The sequence below is a fragment of the Agelaius tricolor genome, unplaced genomic scaffold (genome assembly GCF_023055355.1).
Source record: "Agelaius tricolor isolate 1412-34295 unplaced genomic scaffold, bAgeTri1.0.p SCAF_3, whole genome shotgun sequence".
Taxonomy (NCBI): Eukaryota; Metazoa; Chordata; class Aves; order Passeriformes; family Icteridae; genus Agelaius; species Agelaius tricolor.
This window is the reverse complement of record NW_027269263.1, coordinates 66,211,182-66,232,253: the sequence shown is the minus strand read 5'-3', so window position 1 is coordinate 66,232,253 and position 21,072 is coordinate 66,211,182. Positions and strand designations below refer to the sequence as shown.

Genomic DNA, 21,072 nt, shown 5'->3' with positions numbered 1-21,072 from the left:
AGCTGTAAAAAATGGAATTTACAGTCCATGACCTGCCTTTGCTCTTGGGGCAGCAGGAGCACAAACTGTTTTCCCATGTCCTGTTCTACTGTATTTAAAGTCTGTGGTTAAACTCTCATTTCAATGTGGGAGTAGAAGCCTGTTCTTGCCTCCTACCAAGTGTATAGAGACTAAAGAACATCAATGACCTTTCATTTTCCACTGAAATCACTTATTCCCAACTTATTGTTAACTGGTGAGTGGTTCTTTCAGTCCTCTGGTAACGTGAGCCTGTCCAGCAGCATAAAACACACACAGCCTTAGCTCCAAAGCTTGTTTTTTATCTTTGCCAAATGAAAGCTTCACTGCAGTGTTCACTGTAAAATATTTACTGTGAAATGGATAACTGGAAGGAATATTAGATGCTAATTTCCAGATGCTAAGAAAGCCTCTTCTGGCAGGTCAACAGGCAGGAGATTTCAAGTAGTGGAAACAATCCCCACAATCTGCCACTTTCTGTCAAAGGTTTCTCTCACCTTCCAAGGACCTGACTGCTTTTTCTCTGCAGACTTCAGCAAGAATTCAACAATGTGCAGGTCATCTGTTCATCCTGAAACCTCTGATCCATCCCTGCACTACCAAGGGGACTGGTTTCTCCTCACAGCAGTCTGCAGGCATTGCCTCCTTCATGCTCAGACACGTTCCTGTGCCTCTGGGCAACAAATATTTTGGGCAGAGAAGGAAGTTTATGAAGAAATACAGAAGTGGGTGACCTGTTTTCCAGCTCTTTCTTGGCACTGGGCCTTGAGGAATAGCCTTAAGCTCCTGCTTCAGGTGTCAGCCTCTTGAGCTGTGAACTACGGATCATGTTGGCTGGCTGAGCCCTGCAGCTGCATTGACTGGAATTTAGGCTCAGAAGCAGCAAATGAGCATTTGCTGGGCTTGTTGCTGCTAATCAGCTGTTCAAGTGGGGGAGTTTCAGCCCAGGGGAGGAGGAAGGGGGGCTGAGCAGAGCTGATGTGTACCCCAGGTTTATCAGCGTTCATCGGGACTGTCTCGCTGCAGGCGCCACCAGCTCCCAGCTCACTCCTGGCTTCAATTTCAAACCTCTGCCTATCTCACCAAGGCAGTGTCATTACTGTCACATGAACCAGCAGTTTGTGTTTGGAGAAGGAGGGGCAGAGATAGAGTGGGCTGGAGTTCACCTTTTAGAAGCCCACGCTCAGTGCTTTCCCCAGGGCAGCAGGAAAGCTCAGCTCTGCCCTTGGCTTGGTGGAGCAGCTGGGCAGCCAGAGGAAACCCAGCAGCAGCAGCAGTCCTGCAGGAGGATTGTAGCCTCCTGGAGGAGGCTGTAGCCAGGTGAGGATCAGTCTCTTCTCCCAGGTAACAAGAACAGAACTAAAGGGAACGGCCCCAACTTGCACCAGAGGAGGTTTAGGTTGGCTATTAAAGAAAATTTATTTACTGAAAGGGTGGCACAGGCACTGACTGGCTCATCCTTTGGTGAACCAGAGGATGAGCTCTTGCTACTTCTTTTGCACTGAATGCCTGAAAAGGACAAACTCCCTCTTCTGGTTGGAAGAATTTCATCCTTCTTTCCTTCCACATCAGTCTAAAGCTTTGTGTTGTTTCAGTCTCCTGCCCTGCCTTGTAAATGTTCATGCAGTAATTTTTTTTCTCCTCTTCTGGGATAGAAAAGGATCTCTTGAATGCCAGTTTGCTGTTCAGCCTGGGGAAATTATTTCATCTGCAAGGCCCTTTTTTTTTGCTTTGTATGTGTCCTGCCCTTGACCCAAGGCTCTTTTCCCTTGCCCTTGTAACTCCCATGAACTGTAGATCTTATCAGTGATTTCTTTGTTTCCTCCACTCAGGAAAACAAGTCAGTTTTAATAATGTTTTATTTGATCTTTTTTCAGTTGTTTTTCTTTTCCCCAGGGAGGTGGATGAGTTTCTGTTCCTTTCCTGAAGGCTTACATTTTTAGAGACAACCCTTAAAGCAAAAGTCCACTAACAGTGGTACTTGTTAGAAAAATTAAGGTGAAATTAGCGGCTGGAAGGAAAGTTAATATACTGCATGAGGTCAGGATGGAGTTCAGCACCTGTCCTAATTCCCTTCATAAGGAACTCTGTATTTTGGCAGATGAACTCTGTATTTTGGCACTCTTTAGATGAAGATGCTGCTAGACACCAATATGGTGCTGCTTACTTATATTGAGACACTTAGAAAGTCCAAGAGCAAGTTGGATTTGCTGAGAAACAATTTTATTTTTGATTATTTTTTTTAAATTTTTAATTAGCTCAAACTCGTGGTGAGCTCAGGTCCCAGGTCATTACAGGGAAGATAAATGGAGGTGGACATGGAGATGCTTCTGGAAGGAAACTGTCCCACCTCACAGTCCTCCTGACTGGTGGCAAATCCCTCTGTGGAATGTGAGGTGTTTGAGGGCTGCTGAGTGACAGCAGCACATTGTCCCAGCTGTGTCACCAACCCTCTGTGACCCTGACCTGGATGCACCTGCAGGGAAAGAGCCTGGTCCAAGCTGTTCTGAAAACTCCCAAATTGGAGTTGGGCTTGCAGATGGTATCTGAGGGTGTGTCCTTGGCTGTCTTGGCAATGAGGGGCTCTCTCGTGGTGCTGCTTCCTGGGGAATTCTGGAAAGGTTCTGGGGGACTGTTGCTGGTGTAGCTTCCTGCAAGTGAGGTGTTGGGGCATGGGTTGGACTTGAGGATCTTGAAGGTCTCTTCTGTGAATTCTGTGCAGTGTGTGGTGGGCAGGTGGCAGCCTGGATGGGTCTGGATGCACAGCACTGTCACCATCCCTGCTTGGGGATTTGAGTTTTCAGCTGAAATCCACCCAAATCACCAGTTCAGCAGGCCCCACAACCTGCCTGTCAGAGCTCAGTGAGTTCACAGTGCTGCCTGTGAGTAATTACACATTTCTTCAGGTCCAACAGCATCACGATATTAATGTGATGAACAGAGGAAATCTTCACGTGAGAGAGATGGAAGCTTGCCAGTGTGTGTCCTGAACCAAAAAAAAATTCCTTGAGACCAATGAGGGGGACAACAAGAGAGCTTAATCCACTCTGCTGCTGTTCTTTGGGTGTCTGACTGTGAGGAGGAGGAGGAGGATGGAGGGGCTGGGGTGTGTGTGAGGGTGGGGAGCAGGAAATCTTCCCCTGCGGCTCTGCTGCTGCTTTGAAGTCACTGACTCACTGGAGTTGTGTTTTTCCTGTTTGGTGGTTTTGTTGCTGTGGTGACTGGCCCTGTGGTGCTGCCTGAGTGCTGACAAGTGGAGGGCATGTTAATTCACAGCTGTGTATGGAGACAGAGATAGGAGTGATTTCCCCCTGCTCCTGGTTTTGCCCAAGGGATCCTGAGCTCTGTTGGGAATGGTCTGTGGGTGAGCACTGGGCTGAAAGTCCATGAAAGTCCATCCCTTGACTTGGGTCTTGGAGCTGGAAGGCTGCTGAGTCAGGCACAGGGAGATTGCATGGTGACAATGCAGCTTCCCTTGCTCAAATGTGGGTGTTTGAGGAGATAGGGGTGGGATGGGGTTGAGCAAAGAGCCTGGTCTGATGAGGAGCAGCTGAGGGAACTGGGCATGCAGGAGAAAAGGAGGCTCAGGGGTGACCTTGTTCCTCTCTAAAGCTCCCTGAAAGGAGGTTGTAGCCAGGTCTCTTCTCCCAGGTAACAAGAACAGGACAGAAGGGAACCGCCCCAAGTTGCACCAGAGGAGGTTTGGATTGGATATTAAGGAAAAATTCTTTACTGAAAGGGTTATCAGGCACTGGCACAGGCTGCCCAGAGAAATGGTGGAATCACCATCCCTAGAAGTGTTGAAGAAGCATGTAGATGTAGTGCTCAGGGGCATTCAGGTTTACTGGTGAGCCTGGCAGTGCTGATTTCATGGTGCGACTCAGCCTAGGAGGTCTTTTCCAACCTTGAGGATTCAATGATTGCAACCTGTCCAGCCATGACAATTATCCATGCACACTGCTGGCTGGCTAGAATTGGGTTTCAGCTCTTCTGCTGAAACCCAATGCCAGCCATCTCCTTGATAAAATCCAGCCTCTTTCCTCTTCCAGAGGATGTGGCTGAAAAATGCCCACATGTGGCTCTGTCTGCATCTTGCAACAGTTCAGAGCTTGCCAGTGTGTGTCCTGAACCAAAAAAAAATTCCTTGAGACCAATGAGGGGGACAACAAGAGAGCTTAATCCACTCTGCTGCTGTTCTTTGGGTGTCTGACTGTGAGGAGGATGGAGGGGCTGGGGTAGCCTCAAGTGTGGAGTTAACTGCTGAGGGTGTAGGGGCTCCTTTGGGTCCTCCAGCAAACAAAAAAAAAAAAAAAAAAGTTTTTTTTTTACCTCAAACACCAGTGAGAGGTGTCAGTGCTGTGCTTTGGCTCCCACAACTCAGCCTGAGCCAGGAGCTGCTGTGCCAGTGGAAATGAGGTGCTGCCAGGCTAGGACACCGCTCCTGAGCTGGCTCCATGGCTGAGGCTGAGCCTGGAGCCCTGCTTGCCCTGCTGGCTGAGCTGTGGAGGTGACAAGCAGCTGGGGGCCTGGGAAAAGGTCTACATGGGGTGCAGCTGTTCCCAAAATATGTGGCCTCGTTTTTGTGCATCTCCACTGAGGCTTCAGCCAGGCCTGGACATCCATGTGTGAGTTCTGTCCCATGGGGTCAGAGCCTTCAGCTGCCCATTCTGCTCTCAAGGAAGGGGCTGGGACAACAGATTGTTGTGGTGCCTGTGCCCAGATCTCTTTGGCTGTTGTTGGAGAGATGGTCTAGATGACCTTGAGGCCTTACCCATCTGCCAGAGTGTAGCCATGATATTTTCATGAAAAATCTTTTCCTTGGGATTTTTTTCTCCTGAGAAGCTGAGAGGCCTCAAGAACAAAATGTAAACAATGATTATCTGCTGCTGTGGAATGCAACAGGTGCATCTGGGATTGGTCTCATGGGGTTGTTTCTAATTAATGGCCAATCACAGACCAGCTGTCTGGACTGTCTTGGTCAGTCACAAGCCTTTGTTATCATTCCTATTCTATTCTTAGCCAGCCTTCTGATGAAATCCTTTCTTCTATTCTTTTAGTATAGTTTTAGTATCATATATATCATAAAATTATTAATCAGCCTTCTGAAACATGGAGTCAGATCCTCATCTCTTCCCTCATCCTGGGACCCCTGTGAACACCAGCACACCAGAGATGATTGGATCTGGCAGCAGACCCCTCTATAGGAATGTCTGACTCGTTCAGCAAGCAGAATTGAGAAGCTCTGAGACCTTTGACTCCATCAGCATCTGTCTGTTCTCCTTTCCAGGTATTGCTGTCTCCAGACATGGATTTTGATCAGTCTGAAAGCGACCAGGATATTCCAGGGCTCTGGGGAACCAACCAGAAGATGAAGCAGCCCAGCTACCAAGTGGTCATCTGAGAGCAGCAGGACAGTGGAGGTGGAGGAAGGAGCAGCACTGTGATCCTCGAGCTGGCCAAGGAAGGGCAGGGTGGGGAAAGCTGGGTGACCCTTGTGGATCTACAGAGATCCTCTTGCCTGCCTCATCTTAGAGCTATCCTGCAATTGGGGATGCTATCTGTGCATCCTGTACAGGCTTGAGCAGTATCTGCTTTACCTGTCTGCTCCACACGCAGGCACGTTGAGGTTGGGGATACAGGGATGGATTTTCCCTGGCTGGACAACTGGGTGTGACTTTTTTTTTTCTTTTTTCAGGGCTAGAGACTGAAATGAAAATATTGTCTGGTTTTTTAATAGAAAAAGAAAGGAAAAAAGCTCTATTCTGTAGTACCTGAACTGTGACACTTTTATATGCACAATGCTCAAAAGAATTGGTTTGCAATATGTATTTAAATGGCTTGAATTGGGAAGCTTGTCCCAGTGGATCTGATTCTTTTTACTGTTTTATAAGGAATCCAATAAATCTTTGACCTAAAATTGCTTCATAGATTAAATGCCTTCATGTGCTTAATGTTCTGCACAACCCCAATGCTGTGAAAGGGAGGAAGGGGAGCTGCTGAAATCTTTCCTGACCAGGGAAGATTCTGTTTCTGCAGCAGGGCTGCTCTGGTAAACCTAAAGATGAAGAACTTGAGCCACAGAGGTTGGTTTGAGTTGCAGGAGCTGCTTCAATGCAAAGCCCTGATGCTGCAGCCCCAGCCTGTGCTGGGCTCCAGAGCAGACTCAGAGATGGATCCCAGTCAGCACCTTACAAGGGAGTGTTTACTGGAAGCTGACAACTCCCCTTTTCCTCAGTTTAAAATAAACAGCTGAAATGTCTGCAGGATCTGATTCAAGCTGTGTCTGAAGCCCCATTAGCCAGCCCTGTGTTGGGGGTAAGGAAGGACCTGGGGTGGTGCAGCTGCTGGAAAAGACCCCGGCTCACCCCAGGACTGGCACTTTCTGCTCCAAGTGTGAAGTGCAGGGCTTTGCCCTGTTTGCCTTCCTCTTAGCAAGCTGTATTTGTCCATAAACACAAAAATGCAAAACACTTTGCAGCTGTCCTGGGGAGAGAGGGAGCACAGAGCAGCTGCACCACCCCACTCCCAGGCTGGATGCAGAGACACAGCTGTGGAGGGACCCAGCCAGAGTCCAAATGGGGGGATAGTCCTTGGAGCAGGGATCCACTGGGCTGCTCTCCCTCATGGAGACTTAGACAGCCTCTGCTTCTTGCAAGACAACTCCCCTTAAGTGATGGGTGGGAATGTTCTTTTATTTTCACTTTTTCCCTTGTATTTTTCCCCAAGAAAGCAGCCCTTATTAAGGAGTAAAAATTAAAGGATTTGGATTTTCTGACTTGGATGGATTTAGATGTGAAGGCTGAGCATGAGAAGATATTTGGTGGGGCTTTTTTTTGGGGTTTGGTTTGTTGTTTTTCTCCTGACTTCAAAGTGGTTTGAAGCCTTAGATGCAAATCAAAGTCTGGGATGCCCCTCAGTGAACGAGACACGCTTGGCTACACTTGCAGCTGTGCAGCTTTAAACTGTTTTTCTGGAAATTAGGTCCTTTTTTTTTGTTTTGTTTTTCTTCCTTAATGAAGGGTCAAAATCCTACTTCTGCTGGCACATCAAAAGGCTTTTGGAACACATGGCACACAGCTCTCTGAATGGATTATTTATATTGCTCAGTGCAGTTGGTTTCACAACACAACTTCTGCTTGTCTGGGGGGTTCTGCACTGGTAAGGGTTGGAATAAATCCTGTGCTGTGCAAGGTTTTGACTGGAAATAGGTGAAAACAGCTTCCCTATTGGAAACTTGCTCCCTGTTTTGAGGAATACTGGTATTTTGGAGTTTTGCTCTTGCTATGGGGCTGCCCAGTGCAATCCTGCAGTGGGTGAAGAGTGCAAATTTGGCCAAAGCAATGTCCTTGTCCTAAACTGGGTTGTGAGTGACATGATCTTCATTTTAGCTCTTAGTTGAGGCTGAGAAGGTTCACAATCAGCAGCAGCAGGACAAGTAAGATGTGGGGCAAGGTTCTCCCTCTCAATCCTTGCGTAGCCAGTGCTGTCCCAGCAGCCCTGTTCCCTTCTCATCTCTGAAATGGTGCCATGCAATTGTTTCCATTGCACTCCAGAGTGAGTGCTCAGCCTCATTCCTGAGCTGTCTGAGCAATGTGCAATCACTGGGCACATCCCAGTGAATCCAAGTGCTCTGTGACACTCTTGGAGATGAGAACAAATGCAACTTCACTGCAATGACTGCACAGAGGTCTGGGAGCTCTCTGAGACAGCATGAAGGGCTGTGAGGACCAAGCCTGAACATATTCCCCCTAATATTCTCAATATTCTCATATTCCTCCCCATATGAGAGAGGGAAGTGTTGTGATGTCCTTTTCAGAGCTGTAAAAAATGGAATTTACAGTCCATGACCTGCCTTTGCTCTTGGGGCAGCAGGAGCACAAACTGTTTTCCCATGTCCTGTTCTACTGTATTTAAAGTCTGTGGTTAAACTCTCATTTCAATGTGGGAGTAGAAGCCTGTTCTTGCCTCCTACCAAGCGTATAGAGACTAAAGAACATCAATGACCTTTCATTTTCCACTGAAATCACTTATTCCCAACTTATTGTTAACTCATAGGGGGTTGTTTCAGTCTTCTGGTAACGTGAGCCTGTCCAGCAGCATAAAACACACACAGCCTTAGCTCCAAAGCTTGTTTTTTATCTTTGCCAAATGAAAGCTTCACTGCAGTGTTCACTGTAAAATATTTATTGTGAAATGGATAACTGGAGCCTTCAGGAGACCTTGAGTATATTGCCCCAGGTGCTTCATTGGACTTGATCCTTGTCATCTTCAGGCCCTGAAAGAAATGTGTTTCCTTGGCTGGAGGGGGAGAAAAGAGGAGCAATGATGAATTATCAGCAGTAGGTGTGTGTTTATATATATTATATACATATCTATATACAGAGGAGATGAGGGAGAGCCTGAGCCCGTCCCTCCCTGCAGCAATACACGTGGACAGCACAATGTGGGAGGAGAGGGGAGGTTTCAGCAAGGACAGCATGGAGACACCTGCCAAACCCTGGGGTGTCCAGAGATCCCCTGCCACTTCCCCGTTTGCTCTGTGCCAGTGAAAGGGGAGCTTGTTTGGGTGTGGGCCCTGGGTGATTTCCTCCTCTCTTCTTGGGCAGAGATGTCAACTTCACAGCTGTTCCTCCTCATCTCTTCCTGGCCCACAAGCAAACTGCAGAGCATTAAACCTTATTATTATTATTATTTAGTGTTATTATTCCACACTCAGGACTGTGCTGAAGGCCTTGCCTTCAGCTCTCTCTCGCAGGGGAGGTATTTCTCAAGATAGCAGGGCCCAAAGCAGTAGTTTCTTCTTTATGTTCTGTTCCAAAGTACAAGCCTTGGCACGGGTTTTGTGCTAACTGAGCTCTCTGTAAGGATCTTCCAGAGTGCAGTTCAATCTTGCTGGTGCTTTTTTGGCTGTTTCCAGGCAGCACATGGTGTGAGTAAAGAAACCATGCTTGCCACCTGCTCTGCTGCCACGGTGCTTGCAGCACTAACGAGCTGATCAAGCAACTGGAAAATCACCACCCCACCCCCAGCAGCTGGAGCTCCAACAGCAACAATATGATTTAATTGTTAAATATGAAAAAAAAAAAAAAAATCAGTCAAGATTGAACCTATTTCTGTAGGTCCCTGGCAACTGTTTTCTCCTAACACATGGATGTCATTTAATTCCTGGAGATGCTTCCACACCCAGCCTCCCTCCTTTTCAATTCTGGAAAGGCAGTGTATTCATGAGCTCAGTTTGGCCTTGCCATGTAAATGTCTTTGTGGTTGTCAAGTCCCCTTTGGACAAGTTCTTTGCTAAAACTCCCCGGTGGCTGATCTGTAGCATTGCTCAGTGATGCCTCACTTTAAAACACAGCACAGCCTTGCAGTTTTGGGTTTGGAGCACCACCTGCAGTGGGGGTGGCTGGCAGACCCTTCTGTAACCTCCTGCTGCCAAATTCCTGCTGTGCACAAATTCCTGCAGGGTAAGGAAGGAGAAGAAGCCAGGGGAAATCGGGATGAAAATTTTTTGACAATTTGGAATAAATAAAAACTTCCTCCCTGATTACAAAAGCAGCTAGAGTTGTCTAGTAGAAATTCAAGAGGCTGCTTTGTAGGCTCACAAGCTGCTGTGGGTGCCGGGTTGTCACCCCTTAGGAAGTTTTAATCTTTGCTGAGCAGAAGGGGTGTGATGCTCAAGGACAGCTTCCAGGTCTGCTGGAAGCTCATGGTGGAACTTTGTTTCTTCCTGAGGGAATCAAGGCTCAAGAAATCACCAACCCTGCAATGTTATTTAAATTGAATTATGCTGGATTAACTGCTCCATGGAATGGGAGCCTGCACCACTGCTGTTGCTGCTGAGGACCAGAGGTGCTTTTTAAGCACACAGCCTGTGCGCCAAGACAGCAAGAAACCCCATCAAGGTTTACACCACTGTTTTAAGGGTTTGTAGTGATTCAGGGAATGTCATGTTAAGTGCCAAATCCAGACCTCATCCCACTAACCAGGAAAGCAATACCCTCCTGTGGCCTGTTGATTTAAGGGTTTGATTTTGTTTGATGCTAATGGGTTGCTGCAGATGAATATGCACCCACCTCTCCTCTCCTTTTGTCTTTCTCTCCTTTCCCCATGGACCAAGGCTGGAGCAGGTGCTCCAAGTCACTTCTTTGCAAAGCCTATCACCTCAACAGGCACTGTTCTGTATGATTTGCCTTTTGTGGGGTGACTCACCAGCCCCAGGGGGCATTGCATAGATCCCTGCATGGGTTTATTTTAAGGCCAGCAGCCTCTGCACTGTTCACTGGCTTATTTCTCCCCCCTTCCCACTGAGAGAGCATCAATTATGCCTTTAACCACATCCTTTCCCCCAGCCTTCTTTTTCTTCAGGAATTTGATGAGCGTTCATTTAGCATGAAAGACAGACAGCTGATTTCCAAGGACAAAATCCTTGGTTTCTTTGGCACCAAAAGGTAAGGAAATACTCATAAGTTGCCTAGAACAGGCTTCAAAGGGCCCTGCTGTCCCACGTGCTGCTGCAATGCATTGCTGTGACTGGTCCTAAAGGCTGTTGATTGTCCCAAAGCTGGTCCCCGTGTCGAAGGGATGAGAAGCCAAATAGTCCTGGTAGCTCCCATCGATCAGTTTGTCCGCGTTGTTTTTGGCAAACCAGCACTCGACCTCCTGCTGCCCATTGTAGATCCTCCTCTGCTTCCACACCACAGGAACCAGCCTCCCCTTCACCTTCAGGGTGTTTGTAGGGTTTGCCTTCAATGCCTCTGTTTGGTTCTGCTCGACCTCCTGATGACTTGTGTTTAGGGATTCCTGAAGAAGTTTAACTTCATGGCTCAAGAACTGACCTGCAAGGCAAGATAAAAGAAGAGTACATGACTGGCTGATTTGTGCCTGTTTATAAATTGTTGTGGTTTGGTGGTTTGTTTGTTTTTTGGGTTTTTTTTGGTAGGATGCATTTGAGATTTCTCAGCCTACGGATCTTCTCTGCAAGAGCAGGATGAATCTTGTTCTTGTGATTCATTTCTAAATCCCACAAACACAGAGGTTAGAATAAATTCCTATTTATTTTTTTTCCCATGGGTCACTAAAGAGCTAAAGAGGTTTTTAAGCTGCCAGTAGTAAGTTCCCTTCTGTGGGACATGGTTACTAGAGGTTAATAACCCACACAATGTCCATCAGCAAGCAAAAAGTCCTAGGCCTGAAGGTTCAAGTTCTGTTCCCTTGCCTTCTTGGGAGAAAGTTCTTCTAGGCCAAACCTAAGTGTGGATTTAGAGGTTTGTCAGTGAGAGTGGCCTGAGTGGAAAAACCTCACTCCTAAGGGACACCTGGGGCTGTCTGAGTGGCACAGAAACTATGGCAGAAGTTTTAGAGGTCTGCACCTGTACATGACCAAAAACATCAATACTTCTCATTGGCTGAAAGAACACAACCATCTGGCCATTTGCTCAGCCTACCTAAAGCCTAGTTCCTTCAAAAGGTAGGGCTGGCTCTTCTTTCATTTCACATTTGAAAAAAGGGGCCACAAAAATTTCTTGGGGGAGATTTGGTTTCTGTCTGTACTTGGGAGTATCAAGCATGTGTATTCTAATAGGAACTGTACTGAACAATCATTAAAAGGGTGGAAATGTGAAAACTAGGCACAGCTGGGATAGGGAGAGATAGCCCCTACAGGAAAAGACAGGAGAGGAATTGGAGGTACTAGAAAGAGAGAAGTTGTTTGAGAGAGGATGTGAAAGTCTCACCTGTGAACTTAATCCCCACCTGCCTTGCTCCTTCCCTCCTGTCTCTGCTCAGAAACACCATTTTTATCTGATTTACAGCTCTGAACCCGAGAACCTGCCACCTACCCAGTAGCCCATGGGAGTCAGAAGAGAGGCCTTTACTGTTGGAGATGTAGAACCCCAGGTGATTCCTCTGGTATGGGGCTGGCTTCTTGTAGTGATGGATGAGGATGACGAAGCTGATGGAGTCCCGGATGGTGACGGTGATGTTGGAGAAGGCAGAGATGGACACCTCCAGGCTCCTGCTCCTCACGACAGCACTCCGGCCACAGGACAGGACAAGCCTCTCCCCATCATCCAGGATGACCCTCTTGGGTGTGATCTCCAGGTAGGACCTCTCTGGCTTGTTGCTGAGGATGGTGATGGTGCTGAAGTAAGTCCGCTGCTTCTTGTGGCCGTTGGGCGGTGCAGGAGCTCCGATCAATTGTCCATTCACAGTTACACCTTGCAGGAAAACAATCAGTAAGTGAAAGCTGGAACCCAGGATCACAGGGCCACAGAGCAGCCTGAGCTGGAAGGGGCCCAGCAGGAACAGGCCTATTGTCTCAATGACACAAGCCTTGTGACTGAGGACATGTAGGCTCACCACCTCATGCTCAATTATTTCACTTACCAGCATTCAAACGAGTATAATCAGTCTGTTATGGAATTGTCACCTCATACAGAGCACATAAATTTACCCAAGCTCAGAAATACTGGCCTTCTCTGCAGGCAGGTGCCCCCAGTCCCATTAATCACAGTGTACACAGTGCCACAAAAAGAACCACTTTTGAGTATTCTAAGATGCAGATCCCAATGAGTCAATTAAAGCCTAAAAGTCCTCAGTAAATTTCCCAGTCATTTTAATATTTGCTGTGACCTATTGTCCATAAGACAGTGACTCACTTCCCACAAGCCTCTGAAGACTGACAATTAAGGAGGAGGCTTGTTGCTAACCCAAGCTAAACCCAAGCCATTAACACTGAAATTAAATGTCTCCATAGCCCATTATTTCTGATGGGATCTCTCATTTCTGTCGTCAAAGTTTCAAGGTTCTAGTGCTACAGAGTCTGTTTTCCTCAAGCTCATTCTGCATTTGAGCCACAAAATCATTCAAGCAGTAGCACAAACAGTCTGTGAAAGAAGTTGAAGGGAAACATTGCCTGGAGCTGTATTTTGTATTTTTAAGGCACACATTAACAGAAATATGGGGGCTAGACCACTGCCACACAGAACAGAATCTTACAAATTTATTGTGGGGTTTTGTAAAACAAGCCTGTGAATTCTCTCTGGTTTTGACACCCCTTTTCTCCCACTGTTGCCCTGAGCAGGACATAATCTGCTTATTAGCTGCCCTGCTTAGAATTCCAGATGGGATCAGACCATGCTTTGGCTCAGATTGGCTTGGGTAAAGCAGATCCTGAATCATGTGGGTTTTCTCAGGACTGTCATGACTCTCCAGCCAGTTTGGTGGTTTCTTTACTAAAAGAGCCGTGATGCTTAGGTACTTTGCTCTGTCCTAAACCAAACAATACTGTGAATAAAGAGGGAATTTCCCACAGCAGAGCAATTTTGTTGAATCCAAACCTTTTCTCTGCAAGCTGTGACTTTGTAACTGGGTGAAGTTGAACCACAGGAGAAACTTTTTCTAATTTCCTATCAATTCCTCGCCTGAGGCACCTTGGTGCTTGGTCTGCTGCAAGGCTTGGCCTTACTCTTTGATTTTCCTCCACAAGAGACTGCTTGACTTGGCTGCTCACCAGATTCCTTGTGATCAGAGACCAGCCTGAGAATGTCCCCTGGTTCTCCATCAATATTGAAGCAGACAGAGAACTTGCTGGAGGGAAAATCAATGACGAAGTGAGGGTCCCCATCCGCTGAGAAGAGACAAATGTGGAAATGGAGACAAATGTGAGGGGCTTACACAAAACTGCAGCATCCAAGATTGCAACAAAACTGCTGTTTAAAGTGTGTTTGTCCCTGTTTTTTTCTAAGTCCTCCTGGTTTGTTGTTTTTAGAGGGTCAGACGGAGTTTGCCAGGAAATGCCAAGTTTTGCTTTGTTTTTCGCAAAGATTGTTTTGTTTTTCTCACAGATGAGGTTGGGTTTTCAATGACAACTCAAAACCCAAAACAGTCTAGATGAAAATCAGGATATTTTCTTCCTGGAATATAATTTTGGTGATTTATGGGAATTATCATGTAGGTGTTTTGAACTCTTCTCCATTCTTTTTTGGCAAGCTACATCCCCACAGCACACAGAAATGTCAGAAATGTACTCTCTGACCAAGGGCTGCTGCATGGCTCCACCTCACACTGACCCCTCCTGGCCCTCAGTATCATACTGGAGCAGTCAACAGCAGCTGTTGATCCTACAATCCTAATTTTTCAACAATCCTTGACCTACCATCAACTATCATTCAGCTGCCATTAAATAAGGCAAGCCAAAAATGCTATTTTCTAAGGTAAAATTGACCCTATCAAGAGAAATTCAAGTCAGAGTTCTTGGTCTGGACTTATTCTTCAGTGTTTAATGCATGTAAAGTTAAGCAAAGGTGCAGGACAAGCAGGAAAATTGTAAAATACTACAGAACTTTCTCCTTTTTCTATCGTCAACAACTTTTTTTATATTTCAGCATTATTATTTTTAAAAGGTTTTTTCACTATTTCTAGTACAGAGAGAATGTGTTTCTGCTCTACCCTAACCTGCAGAAGTCACAAATATGAGGATCAAGAGTTATGGATCATCTGCCTTGCTCACAGTCCTTCTCATTACTGATCCTCTCTGTATTTTGGGTTTGTTTTCATTTTTCTCCCTGCTCTGTAGGTCTGACAAACAGAATTTTGTAACCACTTGGATGGTTATACCACAGTGATATGCATCTGAGGTTTCCATAAATCAGTCACTATTATTTTGCATTATGAAAGGCATGAAAACAGGCACTGACCTGAAGTTTTGGAGATTTTAATCCTCTGTTTATCTTGCCCTCTGCGTATACCTAGAAGTGGGGAAGGAAAGCTGTTACAATTACTTACTGAGCAGCAGAAAGAAACATATTTTAAAAATGTTCCCCAAATATTATTCAGAGAGGTTATGGGATATATTCCTGCAGCCACTTTAAGTTTCATGTAGAATACCAATTTTTCTCCAATCATTTCGACAGAGAAGTAAATGCTTCAAGGGGGTGAGTGAGGGGCCTAAAAGTTTTGCTAAAGACTACCCAGCCCACAATTAGCAAAATTAGTATGAAAATCTCAGCTTTACCCCTCAGTTCATTGTCTAGATCACCCCTGTGCCAAAGTTAGCCATGAGATATTGCCCAGAAAAAGGATTTTTTTACCAGAACAAGGTGATTCTTCTCTCATACCTGGTGGGGCCTTGTGCCCCTGCAGGCTCTGCACCTTTTCCCCGATGCCATCAGTGGAAGGGCTGATAAACTCCTCCTGAGGTGGCTCCGAGTGGAGTCCAGCCTCTTTCATCTTCAGAACAGTGAAGGGGGTAACAAAATTGTAAGCCAGGGCCATGGACTTGGCTTTCTCCATCAATTTATCCTTTTCCTGAATGTCATCACTCTTCAGCCGCGAGTTGAGCAATTCCTTGATGGTGAGGTAACTCCAGGCCCTCTCAATGTAATTATTGTCACCTTTGCCATCCTCCAGGCCAGGGACACCCCTGATGTCATTTCTGCTGGGCAGGTCAATAGCCACATCTGTTTTGAGCAGGATGTACTTCTTGGAATTGCTGGCAGTCACCTCCACGTGGAGTTTATCCGAGGTGCGGTTGATGAGTTTGCCGGCAATGATAATTTCAGAGCCATTGAAGTAGTTGGGGAAGAAGTTCTGGGTGACCTGCTCCACATCGTCTTCAGGGTAATCAACACGGATGTCAGAGAGAAGGGGAGTTCCTATTTCATCATAGAACCTTAAAGCAAGATACATTTTTCACTGCTAGAACTGTGTGAACACACTCTTGCACTGGTACACCAATAAGGACACAGTCAGGTTATCTAAAATGGCTCATAAGTCATTCAGGGGCAGTCTGAGCCATCAGAAACCAAATTTAACTACCACATCCACTCCAACTTGGCCTAGAAAAACAGGGTGGTGGGTCTCTGCCCCTAGGGCTTTTCAAATCCTGAGTGGGCAAAGCCCTGAGAACCCTCATCTAAACTTGAAGTTAGCTCTTCTCAGAGCAGCAGATTGAATTACAGGATCTCCAGAGGTCCCTGTCAACCAAAGTTATTCTCTGCCTCATTTAGATTTTAGATGTTTAGATGCCTGTTCCTTAGGCATCTAAACAGAATCTCTTAAGTATGTTCAGAACCATCCCAGCATGGCCTGGGAGTCACTTCAGCTGTGGTTCCAGATCTCTGCAAGGAGATATTTGTGAGCACTTAAAAGTAAACTATTGGCTTCCAAGATTCACAGCAAGCACCCCAGTTATTAAAAAATGTACTTAGATGAGGTGCTGTTACCCACAGGTTTCTAGTGGTGTTACACATGGTATCCCAGAGCCAGAAACTGTAAGGCCAAAATGTTAGGTCCACCAAAGCTGAAGAGATTGCAAACCAAAGCCTCTGAATCTCTGAAAGACCCCTAGATTGGGTTGGTCAGTGTAGGACAGGCAGGAGTACAGTTTTCTGAGGGCCAACAGAGAAAGAAAATCAAGAAGGAATCTCACCATGCCCCCCAATAAATGAGAAAATCTCACCATCCCCCTCATTTCCAAGGAATGGAGGAATTCTAGCTGCTATGTACAGGCACTCTGGAACAAGGGAACTCACTTCTCACTTCCTCCTGGCTGATTTTCTGTGGGAGCAAGGCATGGCTTTCCTGGCACCAGGGAGGTTAACCCTTTAGTGCCTTGTTAACGTGACCAACCACACTTGTGAGAACACCTCGCACCAGAGAGCCAAGAAAACCTTCCCAAGGCTCAAAGCCCAAGTTTACAGTACTGTGTTTTCCCTACAGCAATGTGCTTTTGAAGGTTCCTCCCAAGCTGCTCCAAGAATACCACATTTCCCATTCAAATGCCAAACTGCTCATCTCTTGGCAAGTCATTTGAGTTTAATTTGGTAAATAAACAAAGAATTGGCCTCAGCCCTTTTTCTAGTTCAAGCTGCATTTATTTGACACATCTGGTTAAACAGACTGTCTGGAAGCTAAAGTCACACTTTCTGCTTTATTCTCTCTCCAAGGGAACCCAAAGCCTGAATTGGTTGACTTTCTTTTAAAGTCTCTCTGAGCACTCATTGTCTTTCATGCAGAGACCTCACCAGATTTAAAAACATGACTAAATTAAACTTGAGGACACTCTGTAAATTAACTTCTGAGTTGTAACAAATGGTGGAGATACACAACCTGTCTTAGAATACAATTCAAGGAAGTATCTGTATAAAAATACAACCCGCTGAGCATAAAAAAAAAATTACATTGGCACCCATTTAGGTTTTCCCTCCAAGTGAGGCTTGAGTTGGCCTCCAGCAGTGATTGTGCTTTTCTGTATAAATTTGGCACCAGGTGCCAAATGGGTTTGCCATGACTGAGCTTGATAAACAGGGAGCTGCTCATCAGAGAGAGGCGTTTGAACAAGTACTTGCAGCACTGGGCTCTTGCAGCCCAATCCATCAGAACATCCTCTCTCTGCCAGGGAATGCCACTTGCTATCCAAAATACATGTCCTGGGGAGGAAATTACATGGGTGGAGTGACAGATGGATCTATAGAATTTAGTTTAGAAGGAATTCTTGTCCATGCATTATTCCACAGAAGGCAAAGCCCTGGTGGAAAGTGCTTGGATTTATTGCTCCAGAGGAGTTAGGCATGAGCCAGGAGAGAGGTCAGTACTCAATAACTGTCTTTTTTTTTTGGTTTCTGTGGTTAAAACACTAACATTTTGTGAGCAAAAGCCAAACATTTTTATTTGGAAACATTGACACATTGCCAAACATTTTGGTCAGAGATGTGGTCACGCATCTTTCTGCTGTTCCTTACCAGGAACTGATACTTACCCTTGGACTACAGCTCCCTTATCACAGAAGAGCAGCATAATCTCTGGTCCTACTGAAGCATGAGGATTTCAGGAAATTTATGAGGAGTTTGGGTCACAAAGAATATGGAAATTAATGGTCACAAAGAATGAGGAAATTAATGACTACATGGCTATCCCAGGAATGATCTTAATGTGTTTTTCCAAGTCAAATATTTCAAATCTTGGGCAGAAAATTATCATTTTCAAAAAATAAAGAAATAAATTTTTTGCTCCAAATTGGAGTCTTCATTCCTGATCCCCTCCATGCTGTTTATGTTGTTGATTTGATGTATGAAATGCATCCTCTCCTCCTACCATCTCCCTGTGAGGACTTGGGACCTGTGCCCCCCCGCTCTCTGGGTTTACATGTCCAAAACAATGATCTGAATTAGGGAAACAAATTGTTGTTCTGAGGAGCTGGGAGCTCCAGTACCTTTCAGGGGGTCTGCTAAGAAAAAGGGAATTTTTGGGTAGCCATTCAGAGTATCCAATCATACTCTGCCTCTCCCAACCAGAGCTGAGCCTCAGGGAAACTCCAATTTCTGGCCATATCTCATTAAAGGATTTTCTATCCCAAAATACTTTCCCAGAGACCCCAAAGAACAGAAGAAGCAGAACAAACCCCTTGAGGTGGCTGGCTGCATCCTCATCCTCCTGGAAAAGCCTCGTCATGCCGCAGTTCTCCAGCGCCATCCTCTCCAGCAGCTTGTGGTCCACGTCGTTGCCAATGCCGATGGTGAAGAGGCAGAATTTATCCCTTATGGCCTCCTTGGTGTTGCTGAGGATTTTGGAGGACTGTGTTTCCCCCACAGTTGGCCTCCCATCCGTGAGGAAGATGATCAGGGACACACTCCTGGCGTCGATGTCGTTCTGAGCAATGTAATCATTGAGCAGCTTTGCCCCAGTCTGCAGGGCCCCGTTGATATTAGTCCCTGGGAAGGTACCAGAGAATGATTAGAGATCATTTCTCCTGCTAAGAGTGGTGTGAATAATTTCCCTGAGCTCCCTTCAGTGAGGTGACAGCTCCTCTGGACATCAGGATGTCCCTTTTCTCCACATGAAGTTGCTCTAGCCCCTGAATTCAGTTCAGGGGCTCTGTTACTCAGCATGAGTTTGGCACAGCTGTTTATGGTCTTATGAACTGAATTATGAATTTCAGTTTGTCGTGTGGAATTGCTGTTGAATGTCTCAATGTACAACAATCAGCCTGGTAAACAGTCGTACTATGTCTGGCTGGTACAAACAAAAATTGTTAAACTTAATTACAGGACTCTCCCAGATGATATCTGGACTAGGAAAAGTTCTGCCTTTTTTTTTTTTTTTTGAAGGGCACAACACTTGGAGTCAGGAAAAAAGCCTTCAAATTGGAAAACAAGTGGATGGGCTCCTTCTTCACACCCCAGGGGATAGAAAGTTTAAAGGGAAGAGCTTGGTTAGCTGAGGAGTGTGTTTGCACAAAACAACTGGCTAGCAAAGAATAAAACTGCCTGAAGTGGGGTGGGAGGGAGAAAACAAAGTAAATGTGGGAACAGATGCACATTAGAATAGGCATGAAAAGGATCCAAGCCCACTGTGTTCAAAAAAAAAAAAAAAAAAGAAAATGAGTACAAGTATTGCCTTTCTCCATGTATTTCTAGTCAAAGCACAGAGGGATTGGCTGTGGGACCTTTGCAAAATCAGCACGTCAGGCTTAAAAACAGCTCTTAGGAAACAAAGCAGGTGAAATGGGTTAAGAGCCATACACAGCTGACTCCTGGGGGTCTGGAAAGGGAGATCTAGGAAGGTTATCAACAGGATGTGATAGAAAGTCAGCACAAACCTAGAAACTCAGTGTGCACAGCTCCAGTGACTGCAGCAAGACAAGGAACAGGAGAGCAGCAAAGACTTCTTAAAAGTCCTCAATATCCTGACTGTCTTCTGCACAATCGCTCTCAACCAAAAAACATGCACCCAAATATTCTAACTTTCTCAATCTCCAGGCAGATCCAAAATTTCAGAAAGAACTTTTTCCCCACAACCAGAAGTAAACTGTGTCACATAGCAGAGTGTGTAATTTAATACTCAGTTCTATCTTAGAACTACCAAGCATTGAAAACTGCCTTTTGCCATATCCTCAGGTATTTAGCAGCATGATTTTTCTCCTGTTTCTTTGGTCTGTAAGTACAACACAGGGGTGTAACCACACCATGTTCTTTGTGTGTGTTCATGTTCAGTGGAAGATACTCAAGGAATAGCACCTTTATAGAGAAAACAGAAAATAGAGTTAGCCAAACCTGATAAAAACCTGAATTACCTGTGGTGGAGAATCACCGTGGAGAATCACAGTCAATAATTTCCTTTTACTTTTGTTCTCTGGCAGGTTCATGGGCAAACCCAGCTGGTTCCTGCACAGCTCTCTTGGCACTTCAGGAGTAAAAAGCTTTGTTCTCTGAGTTTTGTCCCAATTACTATTGGTCATTGTTTAACTGGGCAGGTCCCTTCACCACTTCCTAAGCAATTCCTCTCACAACACAAGCAGCACAGCCAACCATCCTGTTTGCTGTGTTTTTCCATCGGAGGGTTTCCTCTGCTAGGAGTGGTCCCTGCTCAGGGGCAGCCATGGGAAGGCCCTCCCTGACCTTCAACCAGCTGTGACCACTTCCATGGGGAAGGGTTTGAAAAGGTCATTCTGCAGCTCTCTGGGCACAGCTGCTGGAATATGTTTGATTGCAACCCTCACTGTAGTTTGAGATTTTTTATGCTACTGTCCATAGCCTCACAGGAGATCTATGAATCAAATTAAAACTCACACCTGCACTCTGCCACTGTTCTGGGGTTTTCTCTGCCCACCTCCCTCCAGGCAACAAGGCACAAGCAAAAAGGGCTGATACATTCTTAAAATATAATTTTGGTAGAGACAGGAGGACAGTACTGGGTGAGAAACTAAATCCTGCAGAAGGCAATCCCACACCCCACAGTGTGTGCTCCATCCCTGGGGTTTCCAGCCCAGACAAAATCATGACCCTGCTTTCACAGAGCCTTTCAGAAACTACACAGTACTGGCACTGTGTGTCCTTTGCCAGGGTATGTTTTCATCTGTGTCCTCAAGAAATAACCTTGGAGGCTTTCCCATTCCGAGGGTGTCACCAGATAAGCGAGAGAATGGAATCAAATTTGGTTTAATGAGTGTATGGAATCACAGACTAATTTTGGTTGGAAGGAACATTGAAAGTCCATCTTGTCCAAACCCCCTGCAATGGGCAGAGTCTGAGAAAACCTTCCCACCATGTATGTTAA

The 21,072-nt window shown here is 45.8% G+C and overlaps 2 protein-coding genes across 2 annotated transcripts in view; one reads left to right on the top strand and one right to left on the bottom strand.

Moving 5' to 3' along the window:
* The window catches only part of LOC139587611 (store-operated calcium entry regulator STIMATE-like), a 36,470-nt gene extending 30,536 nt beyond the window's left edge, over positions 1-5,934 (top strand). The window contains exon 8 of the mRNA XM_071422009.1: positions 5,306-5,934. Coding sequence (XP_071278110.1) covers positions 5,306-5,419 — 114 coding nt within the window. The 3' untranslated portion in view covers positions 5,420-5,934. The remainder of the gene's footprint in view (positions 1-5,305) is intronic.
* A 2,252-nt stretch (positions 5,935-8,186) lies between these two features.
* Positions 8,187-21,072, bottom strand: part of ITIH5 (inter-alpha-trypsin inhibitor heavy chain 5) — a 48,312-nt gene continuing 35,426 nt past the window's right edge. Inside the window, exons 9-14 of the mRNA XM_071424145.1 lie at positions 18,419-18,728; positions 15,135-15,688; positions 14,715-14,765; positions 13,529-13,645; positions 11,856-12,233; positions 8,187-10,853 (exon numbers count right to left, since the gene is read on the bottom strand). Coding sequence (XP_071280246.1) covers positions 10,555-10,853; positions 11,856-12,233; positions 13,529-13,645; positions 14,715-14,765; positions 15,135-15,688; positions 18,419-18,728 — 1,709 coding nt within the window. The 3' untranslated portion in view covers positions 8,187-10,554. The remainder of the gene's footprint in view (positions 10,854-11,855; positions 12,234-13,528; positions 13,646-14,714; positions 14,766-15,134; positions 15,689-18,418; positions 18,729-21,072) is intronic.